This window comes from Stenella coeruleoalba (genome assembly GCF_951394435.1).
Source record: "Stenella coeruleoalba genome assembly, chromosome: 8".
NCBI classification, from domain to species: domain Eukaryota; kingdom Metazoa; phylum Chordata; class Mammalia; order Artiodactyla; family Delphinidae; genus Stenella; species Stenella coeruleoalba.
The window spans coordinates 5,924,131-5,942,016 of NC_137154.1; the positions used below are offsets into that span (position 1 = coordinate 5,924,131).

At 38.6% G+C, this 17,886-nt stretch overlaps 1 protein-coding gene across 1 annotated transcript in view; it reads right to left on the minus strand.

The window, feature by feature from the left end:
• TOP6BL (TOP6B like initiator of meiotic double strand breaks) overlaps positions 1–17,886 on the minus strand; it is a 92,887-nt gene that overhangs the window by 22,803 nt on the left and 52,198 nt on the right. Inside the window, exons 8-11 of the mRNA XM_079928656.1 lie at positions 16,457–16,652; positions 8,862–9,012; positions 5,328–5,474; positions 1,112–1,233 (exon numbers count right to left, since the gene is read on the minus strand). Of these exons, the coding sequence (XP_079784782.1) occupies positions 1,112–1,233; positions 5,328–5,474; positions 8,862–9,012; positions 16,457–16,652 (616 nt within the window). The remainder of the gene's footprint in view (positions 1–1,111; positions 1,234–5,327; positions 5,475–8,861; positions 9,013–16,456; positions 16,653–17,886) is intronic.

Consider the following 17,886-nt stretch of genomic DNA (forward strand, 5'->3'; position numbering starts at 1 on the left):
AAAAAGTCAGGTAAGAAGACAAAGTGATGTTATAAAGGATTAGGAAATGGGGGAAGAATGTAAGATTTAGTGAAACAGCAGCTCTAGACACATGTGTGGGAAGGGGAAATATATAGATAAGAAAGATATACATTGATGTAAGCTTTTATATATAGGATGGATAAACAACAAAGTCCTGTATAGCACAGAGAACTATATTCAATATCATATAATAAACCATAATGAAAGAGAATATAAAAAAAGAATGTATATATATGTATAACTGAATCACTTTGCTGTATAGCAGTAATTAACACAACATTGTAAATTGACTATACTTCAATTAAAAAAAATTTCAGGCCAAGTGCATGCATGTGCTTTCAATTTATCCAGAACTTATAGTCAATAATATAGCACTTCAATGTGTGAAAGAGGGAAGAAGACATTAATGACACTACAAATTAATATACAAAAATACTTCAAGGTGTAAAACTACCTAGAATGAATATAGTGTCCTGGGTTCAGTGTTTACTGTTCCTCTTTTATAAATGTTTTCCTGTCCCCTGGTATAATGGGAGTGGTGAAAACAAACTAACAGGCAGGCAAAACCAAGCTCATTTTGCTTGTGAAAAAACACACTCACATCGTAAGTCACGTGTTCCAAAAAAAATAAAATTTGTTCACACTCAAAAAAAAAAGAAAAGAGGTATGTTATCAGTCATTTTCCCTGGTCTACTGTTCTGCCCATATTTATTCAAACTCACCTACTAGGAGATAAGACTAAGCAAGCTGGTTACAGTGACCCATCTAAGTTAAAGCCCAAGTTCCTAGGCTAGATGCAGTTTATAAGACCAGCCCAGGTGGGGACTTCCCTGGTGGCGCAGTGGTGAAGACTCCACACTCCCAATGCAGGGGGCCCAGGTTCGATCCCTGGCCAGGGAACTAGATGCCACATACATGCCGCAACTAAGACCCGGTACAACCAAATAAGTAAATATTTTTAAAAAGATCAGCCCAGATGACCAAAGAGAGGAAGAAGCATTCAGGGAGGAAGGGCTCTCAGGCCCTGTCTGCCATATACTCTATCTTTTTCTTAGAGAAAGGAGAAAGGGAGTTGTGAATTTCTTACTACCTTGACAGCGTGGTGATGCTGCTCCAAGGCCTGGTCCACAGCGACCTGGATGGAATCTTGCACCACACTGTGGCTCTCCGTGAGAATGGCACTGAGATGAGTTGTGAGCAAAGTGTGGACTCCTAAGGGGAGGGAAAATGTTGGTAACCTTGAGTGAGAATGACCACTTCAAGACTGCTGTTCATATGCTGTGAGTCAGGGCTGAGAATGGGAAAGAGGCCACTTGAAAAAAGAAGCCACTTCTGCCTATCCAGAGATAATTACTTTTCTAGACAAAAACCCCCAGCAATTTACAAACCTACCCAATTCCCACTTACAAATGAACGAAAGCTCACTAAAATTAAAGTGAAGAATGACATTATTTTTGAAGAATCAAATGAGGGATCCTGTTTAATTCACATCAGAAACAGAAATATATGCTAAATACTATAAATAATGACACTGGTGGCTCCCAAAGGAAAGGAAAAACCTCCTGGAGAGTATGTCTAACTCTACTCTGTTCCTATTTGAGCGTCACTGTTATGGTGAGCCACTGCTACTGTCAGGGTATCAATCCTTTTAGATACGCTGTGGTATAGAAAAAGTTAAGGGCTTCCCTGGTGGCGCAGTGGTTAAGAATCCGCCTGCCAATGCAGGAGACACATGTTCGAGCCCTGGTCCGGGAAGAATCCCATATGCTGTGGAGCAACTAAGCCCGTGCAGCACAACTGCTGAGGCTGCGCTCTAGGGCCTGTGAGCCACAACTACTGAGCCCATGTGCCACAACTACTGAGCCCATGTGCCTAGAGCCTGTGCTCTGAAACAAGAGAAGCCACCGCAATGAGAAGCCCACGAACCGCAACAAAGAGTTGCCCCCACTCGCCACAACTAGAGAAAGCCCGCACACAGCAACAAAGACCCAATGCAGCCAAAAGTAAATAAATGAAATAAATTTATTTAAAGAAAAAGTTAAAACTCACAATCTGAGAATTGCTGGTATAAGGTCTTTTTAAATGAGGGACTATCTCTGATAAAGTAACCATAGGCACCACTGCTCAGCATCCTTCAGAAAAGCTAACACGTGAGACTGATGGGCAAAATACGTCATTAAACAATATGCCAGCATTGATGATCCTGATACAACCAATACAGGAAGACAAATTTACTTTTTGGGACACCTGGAGAAAATGCTTCTTAATTAATCTTTCTTCTTTCAGTGTTTTTCTACTCCCTGTATGGTCTGTTCAAAGGTAAAGCTGGCTGGCTTTTCTCAGGGCTGCAATTAAAATGCAAGTCAGAAAAAAAAATGCAAGTCAGAAGGAACATTTTCTACCACAAGGTACCATGATGCTTTCCTGGAAGGGAGGGGAGGAATTGCTCTGCTCAAAAGGGGTCTGGAACTGGAATCAAGAGAATATAGATTCTAGCATCAATTTTACTATCAACTAATAGTGACCAAGTCACTTCACTTTTCTCATTTTAGTACAGAAAGTGCCTTTATACCACCTGCTCTCATGGGTATTTTGTGCAGATAAACTGGGATAATATATATAAAGTGTTTTGAAATGTACATTGCAATATTCAAAGAGAAAATATCGCTATTGCTATGATATCATGTGGATTACTATTTTCTATAGTTTGGTCCTAAGAATAGCCTTAAGAAATCAGTTGAAGCCCCTTTGAAAGCAGACATTTAATTAAAAAGCTATAGTTTCATCCCTAAAACTGCTGATACCACCAGATGCCTTTAACACTGTGGCAAAATGAGTTAATCATAGAAAAGTTACCATGACAAGGTAGGCAGAAGGCCAATTAAGTGATTTTCTTTTTTAAGACACATGGAAACAGACTGTAGTTCTGCACAAGCTGTTTCCTAAAAGGAGCTCTGGAGAAAGCTTTCAAGGATCTGAGAAAGAAGAGGGGGAAAAGAAAATAAAATTACTACATATATCTGTATCCATGTATCTATACCTACCTACCCTTACAGTGCATCTTCTTCAAAGGCTAGTCCTAAACTCTCAGATGTATAAGGAAATTTTAAAAGATAACTACTATGTTTACTAATGCAGTGATGGATTTCTGTTTAATCCAGTACTGAGTACCACTACCTGAGATGCTGCAGGCCTTCAGAGTCAAGCTAAACGAGGTGTACAAACTATCACAGTATTATAATAATGATAGTAACCCTGGTTTCTGAGGAAGTATGTTTAATAGGATTCAGAATGTGGTACCAGATTTTATGTCATCCTAGGGAAGACTGAACATGGTGCTCCCTCTAGCAGACCAACCTTAAAAAAAAAAAAAAACTGCCAAAGATAGCAGATCTTACATCTTAAGAGGGTCTTTAGACTTGGAAGGGCCTTTGATAGCACCTAGTCTAACAATCTCATGTTAAATATATGAAAAGGAAGGATCAGATGATTTATGCAACTTGCTTTCCAAAAAATCATTAAGGAATTTGGTAGCAGTACTAAAATTAAACCCAGGTCTCTTGATTGTACCCTGAAGTCCTTTCCACCATACTAAGCTGCTTCTGAGTCTTTGTCCATGCCAGCACAGGTAGGATAATAGCCCTAGGCATTCTCACCTTTGACCTCCTTGCTGGAAGCCTCATTAGTTTGAGTCTCTTCTATGTTCCCATTCCAGGGCCTTAATGAATGGAACAGTGGGGCACCAGAGAACACCAGCTCCTCAAATAAAAGGGTTACAAGCCAGAGCCCTGGAAAGCAGTGCTTCTCTCCTAAAGAATATATACATGATGGAAAAAGGTAGGAAAGGCATGCAAGGCTGGCAGTAGAAAAGAATCCCACAGGTTCAACAAATAGTTGGCAGCAATGTGAGGTCTTCTGATCTGGTGTTGTAAGCTGTCTCATTTCTCTTATGACTCAGTGGAAGCAGGGCCACACCAAATAGCACTGGAATGCCTAGAGAGTAAAGTCCCAAGAAAAAACAGTCGCCCACAAAGAAAGAATAACCCAGAAACATATCAGGAACACCAAAAGGAAGGCTTATGAACATTCCCCCAGACATTTATCAGCTCCACTTCTTGCTTCTTCCTTCAAAGTTTAGGAGGGCACTGAGAAACACTTAAATTTATGTCTCAGGCTTTATTGGATTAAAATGCATAAGCTGGGCTTCCCTGGTGGCGCAGTGGTTGAGAGTCCACCTGCCTATGCAGGGGACACAGGTTTGTGCCCTGGTCCAGGAAGATCCCACATGCCACGGAGTGGCTGGGCCCGTGAGCCATGGCCGCTGAGCCTGCGCGTCTGGAGCCTGTGCTCCGCAATGGGAGAGGCCACAACAGTGAGAGACCGCGTACCGCAAAAAAAAAAAAAAAAAAAAATGCATAAGCCAACTCTCATACTCAGTGGTTTTCAAACTTTACTATGTTTAGGAATCACCTGAGAATCTTGTTTAAAATGCATATTCTTGAGCCATACCAGATTTTTACATTAGCAAAACAATGAGTTAATCCTTGCCCAGGAAGCTGCACATTTTCAAATACTCCAGGTGATTCTGATGCGTGTGTTTCACAGACCACGGAACAGTGAAATCACTGCTTTACCACTAACAGAGAGAACCTTCTGATAACAGGTTATCACCTATCTGCTAGATAAAGGCCAAAGGTATTTGTATGCCTGAACAAGGACAATTTCTCCCTTTCCAGAGGTTGATGTGGCAATCACACAAAGCCATTCATACCAATGTACTCCCACAGCACCTCGTGCTCAATCTGAGATGTTGCATTAAGGCCAAGTAAAACTGATAACTTTCTTGATTCCACTTGGAAAAGCAGTAGGGTGGTGAACAGTTCTCAAGCCTGAAAAGCTTTAAAAACATACTGATACCTGAGGCCCACCTCAATCCAAGGAAATCCAAATCTCTGGGGGGTGAGGTTTGGGCATTTTTTAGAAGCTCCCCAGGTAATATATTGTGCAGCTGAGGTTGAGAACTACCCATCTAAGGTAATATACTCTGGAGGAACCAACAGGAAGTGTGTGCTGATTTCTGGTCAACCAAATCTGGGAATGTCATCATCTAAGTGACGCTTCAAGATATAGATCTTTCGCATAGAGCATATAATTTTTTTAACTTATTTAAGCAAGGTTTTTCATTGAAATGAGTTATTTTACAGAAACACATCTATTCAGATTTATGCATCATGTAAAGTCTCCTTTCTTTATTCTCTTAACATTTAAGCACACCCAAGCTGGCAGCCCCACTCTCCTATACCTACCCCAGAGTTCCATTTTCTGGACTGGAAATCCGCTGTGGAAGTCCACAAAGAGAAAAAGCAGCAGAGTTTGTCCCTGGGGGTCCATATTCTGAGTCTGATCCCCCTCACTGGATTCCACCTGATAACTCACATCTGGAAGCACCAAATCTAGAGGACAAGATATTACAGAGTATCCTAAGTAAAGCCCTCAAAATGCTAAGTGAATAAAGAACCTATACCTCAAACAAAGAGGGATCTGAGATAAATCTAAATTTGAACACTCCCTTCTCCTCCTGAATCTGTTTCTCTACCCACATGATAAAAGTAAATAATAGTGACTCACAGGAAGAACATCAAAATAACAACTGGGTGTATAAAATGCAAACCAAACAGCATTCCTTAGAATTTACTGGGAAGTATTATACAGTAAATTCATTCACTCCTCATGTAACTTTCTAAGGTAGGTATCACTAATAAGAGGCTAGTAAAAAGTAGGTATAGCTAGTAAGAGTAATGATAACAGCTAACTTGTATTGAATGCTTACCACGTGCCACGTACCACATTAAATTCTTGGCATGTATTATCTCAACATTCAGACTTCACCGCACTATGGTATGGGACATATTCTTATGCTCTTTTACAGGCAAGAAGAGAGGCACAGGTAGGTTAAATACATTGCCCAACATGAGACAGGAAGTGGTGGAACTGTTTTAGACTAACCCCAAAATCTGTGCTCTTAACCACAGTGCTATATAATATTTGTATTCCCAAGTAATCTGATCCCTATGGTCTTTTTCTAGAATATAATCACTATAGTCCTAAATTCCATCCAGATCCATATAGAGAAGTACCTCCATGTGGATCCTGGTTCTGTAATGAGGGAAGGTGACATGTGCGGACATTTTCTATGCTATTCATTTCCAAAATTAACTGAGCAAGTTTAGGCATCACAAATTGGCAAAAAATGAAGGAAATCAACAAAGCATGAAAATAAAAATGGAAGAGAAAAGGAGATATGGAGAGCCCTCGAGATTTAAAAAATCCTTATAGCATGACATCCCATCTGTTAAGACCAAAAATTAATATTTTTTTTTCAGTGACATCAATGGTTTAATGGATAGGGGGATCTTACATGTCTGAAGCAAGGTCCTGGAGTGATACCCCACTGTGTGTGGCAGACAGCAGGCAGAACATGGTTATCAAAATCTGGAGAAACTATTCTAGATAGACATTCCCAAAACATAATTATTCCTATAGAGTTTACCTAAAGGCTCTTATCTTATTTACATTTACTTAAAATTTCATCATAGCAAGATATTTTCCTTGCTGACAAATTTGCAACAGATATAATATGGTCTTATTTGACCTCAAAATAAGCCTAGGTGTAAGTATTATACTTAACACTGATGACTCTAAAGACATGTCTATATTAATCAAACCAACAAGTTTAAGCTAGCTTCAATACCAGATATCCATTCAGTACTGAATATTTCCCATATCACGTGAAACTGAAATTCATTCTGGAGTTTCTTTTATATTTCTGAGAGTTTATATGAGTGCTTAATTTCTCTTAAGCCAATTAAACAGAGCTCATCCACAAACCAATCTTGGCAGTGCCATTTGGAGGCAGAGACACCTTATATTTATAAGGTACACATAGACACACATTTATTTATGTGGACACAGAGATCTCACTGTTTTCTTGCTAGAGTTTAAAAAGGTCTTTTTTTTTTTCTTCACTCTCAAGGATCACAGGTAATTAAAGTTCCTGAGAGCCCAGGTAGATTATTAACATCTCAAAGACACAGGAAGAGAAATACCAATTCCTTCTAGAAAGCTAACTTCCTCTAAGGCCTATGCAAAAACCAGTTTTTAGAACGTCAGAAGAGTCCCATCTTGGATGTTTTCAGGGATTTTTTTCAGTTTCTAAATAGCCAATTCAGTTTAAACAAATAACAGTAATAGACAATAATACATATCATTCACTCACATTCGCTTGCCTCACTTTCAGAGGAACATGAATCACCATTCAAGTTACTAAGACCCCCCTAGCGAGGGTTAAAACCAGGAAGAGAGAACAGGATTTGGACTCAGGTACCCAGACACTCACACACACACCCCCAAGATAAAAGCCAAACCAATTCCAAAAGGCTCTCTTTGGTACAATAGCAGAGCCATTAGGGGACACTGTTCTCTTAATACATCTTCCACAGTTTGCCAGGGGAGAGTAGTAGGTATTCCCCCTCATTGGGCCAGGTGGTACGGTAAGCAGCCATTACCCAAGGGAGCAAGGAAAGCACTTCACCCTCATTGCTGGCCCCATATAAGTGCTAAGGGGCAGCCCACAGCTGTGGCCACAGCCTTATTAAGACCAAACATTCTTTCCTCACAAAACCACTTACCTCCAGAAGCCCAAGGACACCCTCCTTTCATTCCGCCCTCTGGAATAACTACCTACTCAAGAAAAAATGTCTTACCACGAGGCCTACTTCCAAGATGAAGATTCTACCTTTCCCCCGGAAATATTTCCCTATACTGGCAGGCTTCAATCTTCTCATACCAGTCACAACTCTAGAATACCTCCTCGCTACTGGTGAACTTCCTCAGGATCCAGTTGAACAGACTGCCTTCTAAATTTCAAAGGATTCTAGCTAACAACAGTCAAACTCAAGACTATAAAGCTCCTAGACATCAGCTCATGGTTGCATATTCCTATTTCTCAGTTTTATTTGCTGGTCTAATTATTAAGCATCCAATTTCAGTATGATTCACCCAAAGCCAATGTGATTAGGCTCTATATGAATAGTACAGTCAGCTTCCTAGGTTTATCACTATATGGTTTATACTCCTGCCTTGCTTTTACGTAGTATTACAATTTTTCTAAGTAATTTTATATGGATTTTTTCATTTCATTGAGAAATATTTCTCTTCCACGATAGTTCAAAGATGTTCTTGCAACTTTACTAACCTTTCTAAAACCCCAGAGTTGATGGATTAAGGTACAATAGAAACCCTCTGAACAAGTCCCTGGAAGGTGAAGGCCCACTGACTACATCAAGAGGGCCAGGAATAGAGAAGGCAGTAGGAATGAGGAGAACCAGCATCAACACGTAATGCCAGAACGGTTAGGCTCTGATGGGGCTTTGCCTGTTGACACCTGTTTGACTCACTTTATGTGGAATCTCAAACTTAGCCAGACTCCCACCTGTAACCCCCAACCTAAGCTATCAGATCACTAGGTCCTATTCTTTTTTTTTTTTTTTTTTTTTTTTGCGGTACGCGGGCCTTTCACTGTTGTGGCCTCTCCCGCTGCGGAGCACAGGCTCCAGACGCGCAGGCTCAGCAGCCATGGCTCACGGGCCCAGCTCCGCGGCATGTGAGATATTCCCGGACCGGGGCACGAACCCATGTCCCTTGCATCGGCAGGCGGACTCTATGCCACCAGGGAAGCCCGGTCTTATTCTTATATACACTTGCTATTTATATTTCCTTGCATTTTTCTAATATTCTCCAGAGTTCTTTATTCCTATGCAAACAAAGAGAGGGAGATTTACCTCTATCTAAATTGAAATCCAAATTGGGCACCATACACAAGTGGTGTTTCTTCCAGTTAATGAAATACGAGGTATCTTTGAAGATAGTAGAAGTTGGCTGCTCCGGATTTAGCAATATCAGAGGCAGACCTGAAGGTCCATATAGAAATATGTATAGTTGCTAAAGAAAATTGCAAATTTTTAGTTTTTTATAACTGTATTTATATGCATAAAACAAACACAACACTGACCTGGTTCACACTCTCAGAAATAAACTAGTGTGCTAGGCGATTACATATTAAGCCTTTTCCACATTAAGGATAGGTGTGAGGCGCCAGAGATAGATCCACTAGAATCCCCAGGAATTATTTTGGGTTTAATGAGTGTGAGCTACAAATATAGTTTTGGGACAATTCGTTTATTTACTCTCCTACTCATTAAATCATAGGTTTGAATGGTACCACAGGCTAAACACTACACTGTACTAAGTTCTGGGGATATAAAGATGAATATACAGATTTAATACTTACCTTCAAGTTATATTTATAGTATGGGAGATACATGTAAAAACCAGTAAACTGTAATATGATATGATACATGCTAGAATGAAAGTATATACAAAGGAATATTTCCCAGCAAGTATTTAAGTATATTCAGATTGAGAGGGAAACACTTCACCTTCTCCAACCTACTCTCTAACCAAGACTAAGGAAGGTAGGCCCTTAAATGGTTTCTTTCTCTTGACTTCTCATTCCTACCCTCACCCTCCCTGTAACCCAGTGTTTCTCAACCTTGGCACGTTGACGCTTTGGGCCAGATGATTCTTTATTGTGGGGCTATCCTGTGCATTGTAGGATGTTTAGCAGCATCCCTGGCCTCTACCCGCTAGATGCCAATATCACCTCTCCCTCCAGTCATAAGGATCAAAATGTCTGCAGACATTGCCTAATGTCCTCTGAGGGCAAAATCACCCAGTTAAGAACCACTGCCTAAACTTTGTTGTCCCCTGAACCAAGGCTAATAAGACCAGAATATATATTGTCCTGTATCTTTCTGTTTTCATCCTCTTTTTCATAGGGTAAACATGAGGCATTAAGTGTGAAGATTAAAATCCTTACCCAGTAGGGACTGGGGCATTACTGAAAGTCACAACAGAGCAAAGGGAGGCAGTGCCTATGAATGAAGTCTCCATCACAAATCCAAGAAGGCATTAACACTTGAGCTAAGGCCAACACATTCACTATTTAGAGCCAGGGGAGATTTTAGGTGCTGCAGACTCAGAATAAGAGTGAAATATCCGAAGAGTCAAAATGTGTGAATGTCTTTTAATTGGGTTGTTTAAACTATTTACATTTAATATGAATACTGTTATGGCTGAGTTTAAATCTAGCATCCTGTTACCTGTTTTCTATTTGTTCCTTGTATTTTATTTCCTTTTTCTTCTTTTCTATTTTTGGATTGGGTATTTTTTATAACTCCATTTTATCCCTTTTTCTGACTTATTAGTTATAACTCTTTGTGGTATTAACTTAGGGATTGCTTTAGGCTTTACAGTATACAACTCTAACTTATCACAGTCTGCCTTCAAGTGATACTGTAACAGTTCACACATGTATAGTATGAGAATCCTTCAACAATGTACTTCCATTTCTCCCCTCTTGGCCTTAGTGCTGTTGTCACACATTTTACTTCTACACATGTTGTAAGTCTTACACACTGTTGATATTTTTGAACAGTCAATTATCTTTTGAAGAGGTTTTTTAAATAGGGCAAAAATCTTTTATATCTACCCAAATAGTTATGATTTCCAGTGCTCGTCTTTATTTGAGTAGATCCAGAATTCCATCTGGTACCATTTTCCTTCTGCCTAAAGCATTTCCTTTAACGTTTCTTATAATACAGGTCTCCTGGTGATGAAGACTTTGGTACATCTGAAATATTCTTTATTTTGCCTTCATTTTTTTTTTGAATTTTTGAATTTTATTTTATTTTTTATACAGCAGTTTCTTATTAGTTATCTAATTTATGCCTTCATTTTTGAAAAGTATTTCCTCTTGGTATAGAATCCCACATTAACGGTTTTCTTTTCTTTTATTAAAGATGTTGCTCCATTTTCTTCTAGCTTATACTGTTTCCAGTGAGAAATCTGTGGTATTTCTTATCTTTGTTCCTCAATATGTAATGTGTCTTTTTATCTCTAGCTGTTTTTAAGATTTTTTTCTTTACTACTGGCTTTAAGCAATTTGATTATGGTGTGGCTTGGTATAATTTTCTTCATGTTTCTTACGTTTAGGGTTCATTGATCTTCTTGGATCTGCAGGTTTATAGTTTTCATCAAATTTGGAAATTTGGGGAACATTATTTCCTCAAATATTTTATCTGCCTTGCCTCCCTGCAGGACTCCAGTTACACATCCCTGAATTAGGCCACTTGAAGTTGTCCCACAGTTCACTGATGCTTTGTTTATTTTTTTTAGAGTCTTTTTTTATTTTACTTTAGTTAGTTTCTAGTTTTGTGTCTTCAAGCTCACTAATCTTTCCTTCTGCAATGTGTAAATCTGCCATCAATTTCATTCAGTATTATTTTCATCCTGAAAATTATATTTTTTTCCTCTAGAAGTTCAGTTTGGGTCTTTAAAAAATCTCTTTCACCTCTTTATTTAGTATGTTCAATCTTTACTCTCACTTTTTGAACATGGAATACAGTTATAACTGTTTTAATGTCCTTGTTTACTAATTCTATCACCTGTGTCATTTCTGGGTAGGCTTCCATTGATTGAAATTTTTCTTTCATTATGGGCCCTATTTCCCTGCTTGTTTGCATGCCAAGTAATTTCTTATTGGATGCCCAGCATTGTGAAGATTACCTTTTTGGGTGCAGAATATTTTTGTATTCCTATAAATATTCTTGAACTTTTTTTCTGGGACACTGTAAAGTTATTTGGAAACAGTTTCAGTCTTATTGGTCTTACATTTAAGCTTTGATACGTGGGACTAGAGAATCCTGTAGGCTATGGCTAACTTTTCCCCACTACTCAGGCAAAGCCTTCTTAAGACTCTACCTCATGCCTTAAGAAGTATGAGGCTTTCCACCCTGCCTGATAGGAACAGGAACTATTCCCAGCTCTGTGTGCATTCCAGGGATTCTCTTCTGTCTGGAGCTCTATTTCTATGTATTTATTTCCTCTTCAGTACTCTTTTCTATAAATCCTAGCTGTCTAGACCTCCCTGAACTTTGAACTTTGTCTCCTCAACTCAGAGAGATCCACCAGACTCCAGTTGGGTATCCCCTCCTGGTGTTGTAGCCTGGAAATTCTCTCTAGACAGTACAGTGGGGCAAACACAGGGTTCACTTGTTTGTTTCTCCTCCTTCTAGAACCACTGTCTTGCATTATCTGTTGTGTAATACCTGAAAACTGTTGTTTAATATAATTTGTCCATTTTTTCTAGCTGTTCAGGGTAGGAAAATAAATCCAGTCCCTGTTATTTGATCATGGCTGGAAGTGGAAGTTCCTAAATCCTTTGACACAATCTCATTGGCCTTTGATAACTTCCTTGCTTTCTGGCCCAACAAGATACCCAGCTCATCTTGTACATTTCTACTTTAGGCCCAGAATCAGCCACTTCTCCTTTTTAGTGAGCAGTGGTATTTAGAGGACACATTCTGAGTACCACGAGTGTTCATTGCTTCTAAGGTTTTTTAGTGGACAGAGCTAAGAAATATATAATTTTTAAAGTCAGAAAAATTGGGGATTCACATTGGTATTTTCAATTCTGTCTCAAAGTTACTTTTAAAGATTCTTATTTCTTTGAATTTACACTCATATATCTTCTATCTTATGCTAAAAAATTTGGTTCCTAACAATGTTAACATAATTACTTATTTGTTTTTACATAAGTATGCACACAATTTTAATATAATAATACCAATATTATTACTAAGAATCAAGACCACTTAATGAATTTTAAGAGTTCTTTGCAGTTCATTTCATCCTTAGAATATCCCACCAAGAATGTACAGTCAAAACACTATGCTCTAGTCAGTTGAATTAATTCTTCTTCTTGTATGGATTATAACAGTAATATAATATATAGGTAGGTTCATTACCTTTTATCTTGAAGAATATTTTTACTGGGTATGGAATTCTAGGTTGATGATTATTTTATGTCAGGACCTTAACACTATTATTCTACTACTTTCTGTTGGTATGAGGAAGTCAGCTGTCAGTTTCTCTTTTGAAGAAAATCTGTCTGTCTTCCCTGGGTGATTTTAAGATTTTCTTTTTGTCTTTGATCTTCTAGAAGGTGTGGATATATAGACAGATATATATTTTTTATAAATTTATTTATTTATTTTTGGCTGCATTGGGTCTTCGTTGCTGCACACGGGCTTTCTTTAGTTGCAGCGAGCGGGAGATACTCTTCGCTGCAGTGCGTGGGCTTCTCGTTGTGGTGGCTTTTCTTGTTGCAGAGCACAGGCTCTAGGCACATGGGCTTCAGTAGTTGTGGCATGCGGGGTCAGTAGTTGGGGCACACGGGCTTAGTTGCTTGGCGGCATGTGGGATCTTCCCGGACCAGGGCTCGAACCCATATCCCCTGTATTGGCAGGCGGATTCTTAACCACTGTGTCACCAGGGAAGTCCCAAGGAGTGGATATCTTTTTTTTAACCTGCTTGATTGTTCAGCTTGAAATCTGTTTTAGTTGCTTCAGCCATTAACTCTTCAAATATAGTTTCTGCCCCATTTTTCTCTCTCTTCTCCTCTGGAACATGAATTAAATGTACATTAGAATGTCTCACTGTTTCCTCTCACTGTTTATCTCTTCTGTATTCTCCATCCTTTGTCTCACTTTGCTTTGTTTTGCTCAGTTTTTGCTATCCTTATATTTTGGTTCGTAAATTCAGTTATGCTGTGTCTAATTTGCTGTTAAACCTGCCTACTGAATTTCAATATTGGTTATTGTATATTTTGGTTCTACAATTTGTTTGGTTCTTTTTAAAATTATGTCACATTCAATAGTTTCAGTTCCCTGGCAAAATTTTTAAGCTTGCCTTCATTTTCATAAACATAGTAAGCATATTTTTTTATTTTTAAAATCAGTATCTGATATTAGCAATTATCTGGAGTCCCAGTGCATGTTGCTGTTGCTTTTGTTTTTGTTAGCTCTTGTTCACGCCTCCTTGTCTTCTCTTGTACCTGATTGTGTGTGTGTGTATGTTAATGTGTGCATGCACATGGGAGCTGGATGTTATATTTAAGTATCTGTTAAATAATTTGAAGCATAGATGCAGTTATCTTCCTCTAGCAAGAATTTCTGTTTGCTTCTACAAGGCATCTGGGAGAATTAGAAATTTAGAATCACCTTAAACCAATTTCAAAGTTTAAGATTTTCTGGCCTGCCTAAACCACCCCCCAAAATAAATGCACATCACTGAAGGATGGTTTATTTCAGGTTCACCTTACTCCTTAAAGTATAGCCTTTTACTTATCCCTGTCCAAAACAAGAGATGTCTTTAACAGCACTCCCAAGCTCAGCAGGCCCTGAACTCTTTGGCCTTCTTCTCCTGCGTTGATTCAGAAGTTGTCTTAGTCTCTCAGCTACTTGCTCTAATTGGCAAATGACCCTAGGGCAAAAGAGCCCTCAGTGCTGGGCTCAGCTTTTTGTAATTCCTTTCTTTCCTAAATCACGGCCCAGAAATTCCTCCCTATTCACTAGCTGTTAGATACTTTTATGATGTCTTGGTATTTCATCCAGCCTTTGTCTTCATTAGGAGGGTTGGTCTAAATTACCTAGTTTGCCATTTTCAGAAACTGAAATCCCACCAGTTTTCATAGTTAGCTCTCTCTCTTTACTAAAACATCACCTCCCTGGAGTCTACACTGACCATAATATTTAAAATGACATTCCCATCATTATCTCTTTACCCACATTATTTTATCTTCACTGCACATATCATTACCTAACATCCATTTATTTATTAAATTTTCCCATGAAAATGTAAACTCCAAGAGGATAGAAAATTTGTCTTATTCCCTCTTGAGAATGGGATGAGGACGAAGAGAAACTTTCATATTTTATTTATACTCTTCTGTATGATCTAGATATTAAGAAAAAGCATGTTTTAAAATATGAAATGTCCACACACAGTGTTTATCACTATCCTGGCTCCTTCTTCCTCCTTAAAGACATCCTCAGCTGACATTTAACATACCAGGACCTTGGCCCTCTTCTGTTCTTGTTCTTTATACTCTATTACAACTTCCTTTACTCCTACAGCTTCAATCATATAATCATAATAATACTGAACATTTATCAAACACTTATATTATGTGTCAGGCAATATGCTGGGAGCTTCACATGGATTATTATATAGTTAACCCTAAAACAAACAAATCCCAAAAGAACAACAACAAGAGAAACCTTCGCAAGGGAAAATAAGTCTATGAGGTAGGTATTATTATCCCCATACTAAAGCTGAGGAAATAAAGGCTTAGGCTGGTTGAGTAAGTTGTGCAAAGTCACACAACTAATTAGTGGTGAATCTAGCATTTTTACTCCTGTGTCACGCTCTAGCCCTAGCACTATACTATACTATAGTTACCTACGGAGAAAACGCTGAGGCTGTAAAATCTATTTCTCTAAATCTGACCACTTGCAAATTCCAGACCAAAATTTCTATATGGCTGCTTGCCATTTTTAAAGGATGCCCTGCAGGCACCATAAATGCAACTTATGTAAAGCCAGACTAATCTTCTTCACTCCTCAGATCTTGTTGCCAGTATCATTATTCTGTTGGCCATCTATGGAAATCGTTTTTAACAGCTTTACTGAGATTTAATTTACATATCATACAAATCACCCATTTAAAGTGTACAATTAAATTGGTTTTAGTATATTCAAAAAGTTGTGCAACCATCACCACTATCAGTTTTAGGACATTTTTATCACTCCCAGGTGAATCATTCCCCATCTATTTTCTGTCTCTATAAATTTGCCTATTCTGGATATAGAGTTCTTGACATCAACTTTAGCCATTCTCTGCCCCTAATCTCTCCCTAGTCAAACAACGAACTGGTTACCTCATCATGTTGATTCCTTCCGGTGATAAGTCTCTCCTTTCCATGTTCATCACACTTTTAATTCATGCACTTAATAGCTCTTGCCCAGCTCACTTACTTATTTAATTAGTGATTACTGACGTCTCTCTCCCACCCATCCTGCACAAGGCTGCTAGAGATTCCTAAAACATTTAATGGTTTCCCATTATATAGAGAATAAAGTTCACACTCCTTAGTGTGGCACTCAAGATCCACCATATTCAACCCCAAACTACTTTTCCAGCCTCCTCTCTCCCTCTTGCACCATTCATTCCATGCTTCAGTCATACTGGATTATATGAAAACAGTGTGGCACTTGTCATATTTTATAGTTTAAAGTTTCTTGGAAAAATTCTCAAGCTTAGCTTTCATATTGGATTTTTGTTTTTATACAAATCGTACCAGCTTCTAGATACAGAGTTTATATGCTAGAGGCTTTTCTAGAATTGAAATATAAAAATCCATTTTCAAAGACAATGAATTTGAACATTTTGGTGGACTCTGTCATTAAAAGGATATGGAAGCTGAAGAAATCCTATTCAGCTGGTTGGAAAAGACCTTTGGGCAAGGACAGAGAGCAGCAGCTGGAGTCAGTATCAGCTCCCCCAACAAGCCCATTTTAGCCACGTCATCAGGGATGAAGAGCATGACTGGATGTCCTAGCACGGGGTGGATTCTGCTGCAGAGTAATTCAGTTGCACCAAATTTTGGTGTACTGTCAAAAAACAGGTAAGACAAATTTAGCTTTTTTCCCTCTTAAGAAGTTATTTTAAAGGGAATTCAAAATTCTTTTTATAACTTCTAGCATATGCATAACCATATCATCCACCACATAAATTTTGTTGGTATAAGTAACTTGTGTCCCACTCAGTGAATCACAGGGAATGGAAAAAGTAGACAAATTGGCATTTCAGGAATTATAGCATGGCTCCTGCTTTTGCTGCCACTAACGGCAGTTTTATATTCTCAAAAGTATATTCCCTCCACTAAAATTACTCTATGTTTCTGAGCAGAAGTTTCCAAGATCATTCAAAGATCAGCATGGTGGGGGTGGGGGTCAGGGGTCCCTGAATCACAAATGACCTAAAACTGGCCTCATGATACTTAGGTTTCTGCTTTTACACATGCTACACCTTCCCCTGAAGAAGTCTGAGGTTACTATTTGGTAGGAGTAATGAGAAAAAATTGGAACATCTTTCTCTTCTAGAAAGAATCTAGTGAAATTTGGTATTTGCTTACTTTCCAACAACTCTTTTCTAAACAGAAAAGAAATGTTAATGAACCTTTCCCCCTTTCTCTAAACTAATCAGGTCACCCAGGGAAATATGTCCACAAACATTGGCTTAGAGGCTTAAACTCTTCCAGTCAATCTATGATAGCAAGGCCGTCTGCCTGTAGGGATTGTATGATGCTAGAAGATTACTAAATAAAGATGTGGGGTGGGGGTTTTGTGTCCTGCAGATATTAAAGAATAAAACATAGTCTAATCTGAGAGGTAATTTTGGTCAAAAGTAAGAAAACAGACTGAAAAACCATAGACAGTCTCTTCAAGCCTTAAGATCCTATGACTACCAGTGTTGATCCAGGGCATATAAGTGGAGGCAGAAACTACTGAATAAAGAATAGATTCGCTGGACTTAAACATAAGTTAGGCATTTTCTTGCTATAATTCATGTTCACTTTGGGTTCTGTGGTAACTGGATAGTACAGGAAGGCAAAGCACAGGGTTCTACTCCATTTATTTTCCACCTCCTCCATGGATTTTTTTGCAGTCTGAAAAAGGTAGAGGTGGGAAGAAAGATGATTTCTAAACCTATGCAAAATGCTAATACACAAGCAATAATATACAAAGAATTCCTTTGCAGTCATAGTATCTCTCTAGCCAAGAGTTCAAGTAATCTCTAAAGTCATTCCTCTCTTCTCATGTCTAAATGGGATTGGAGTTAGCA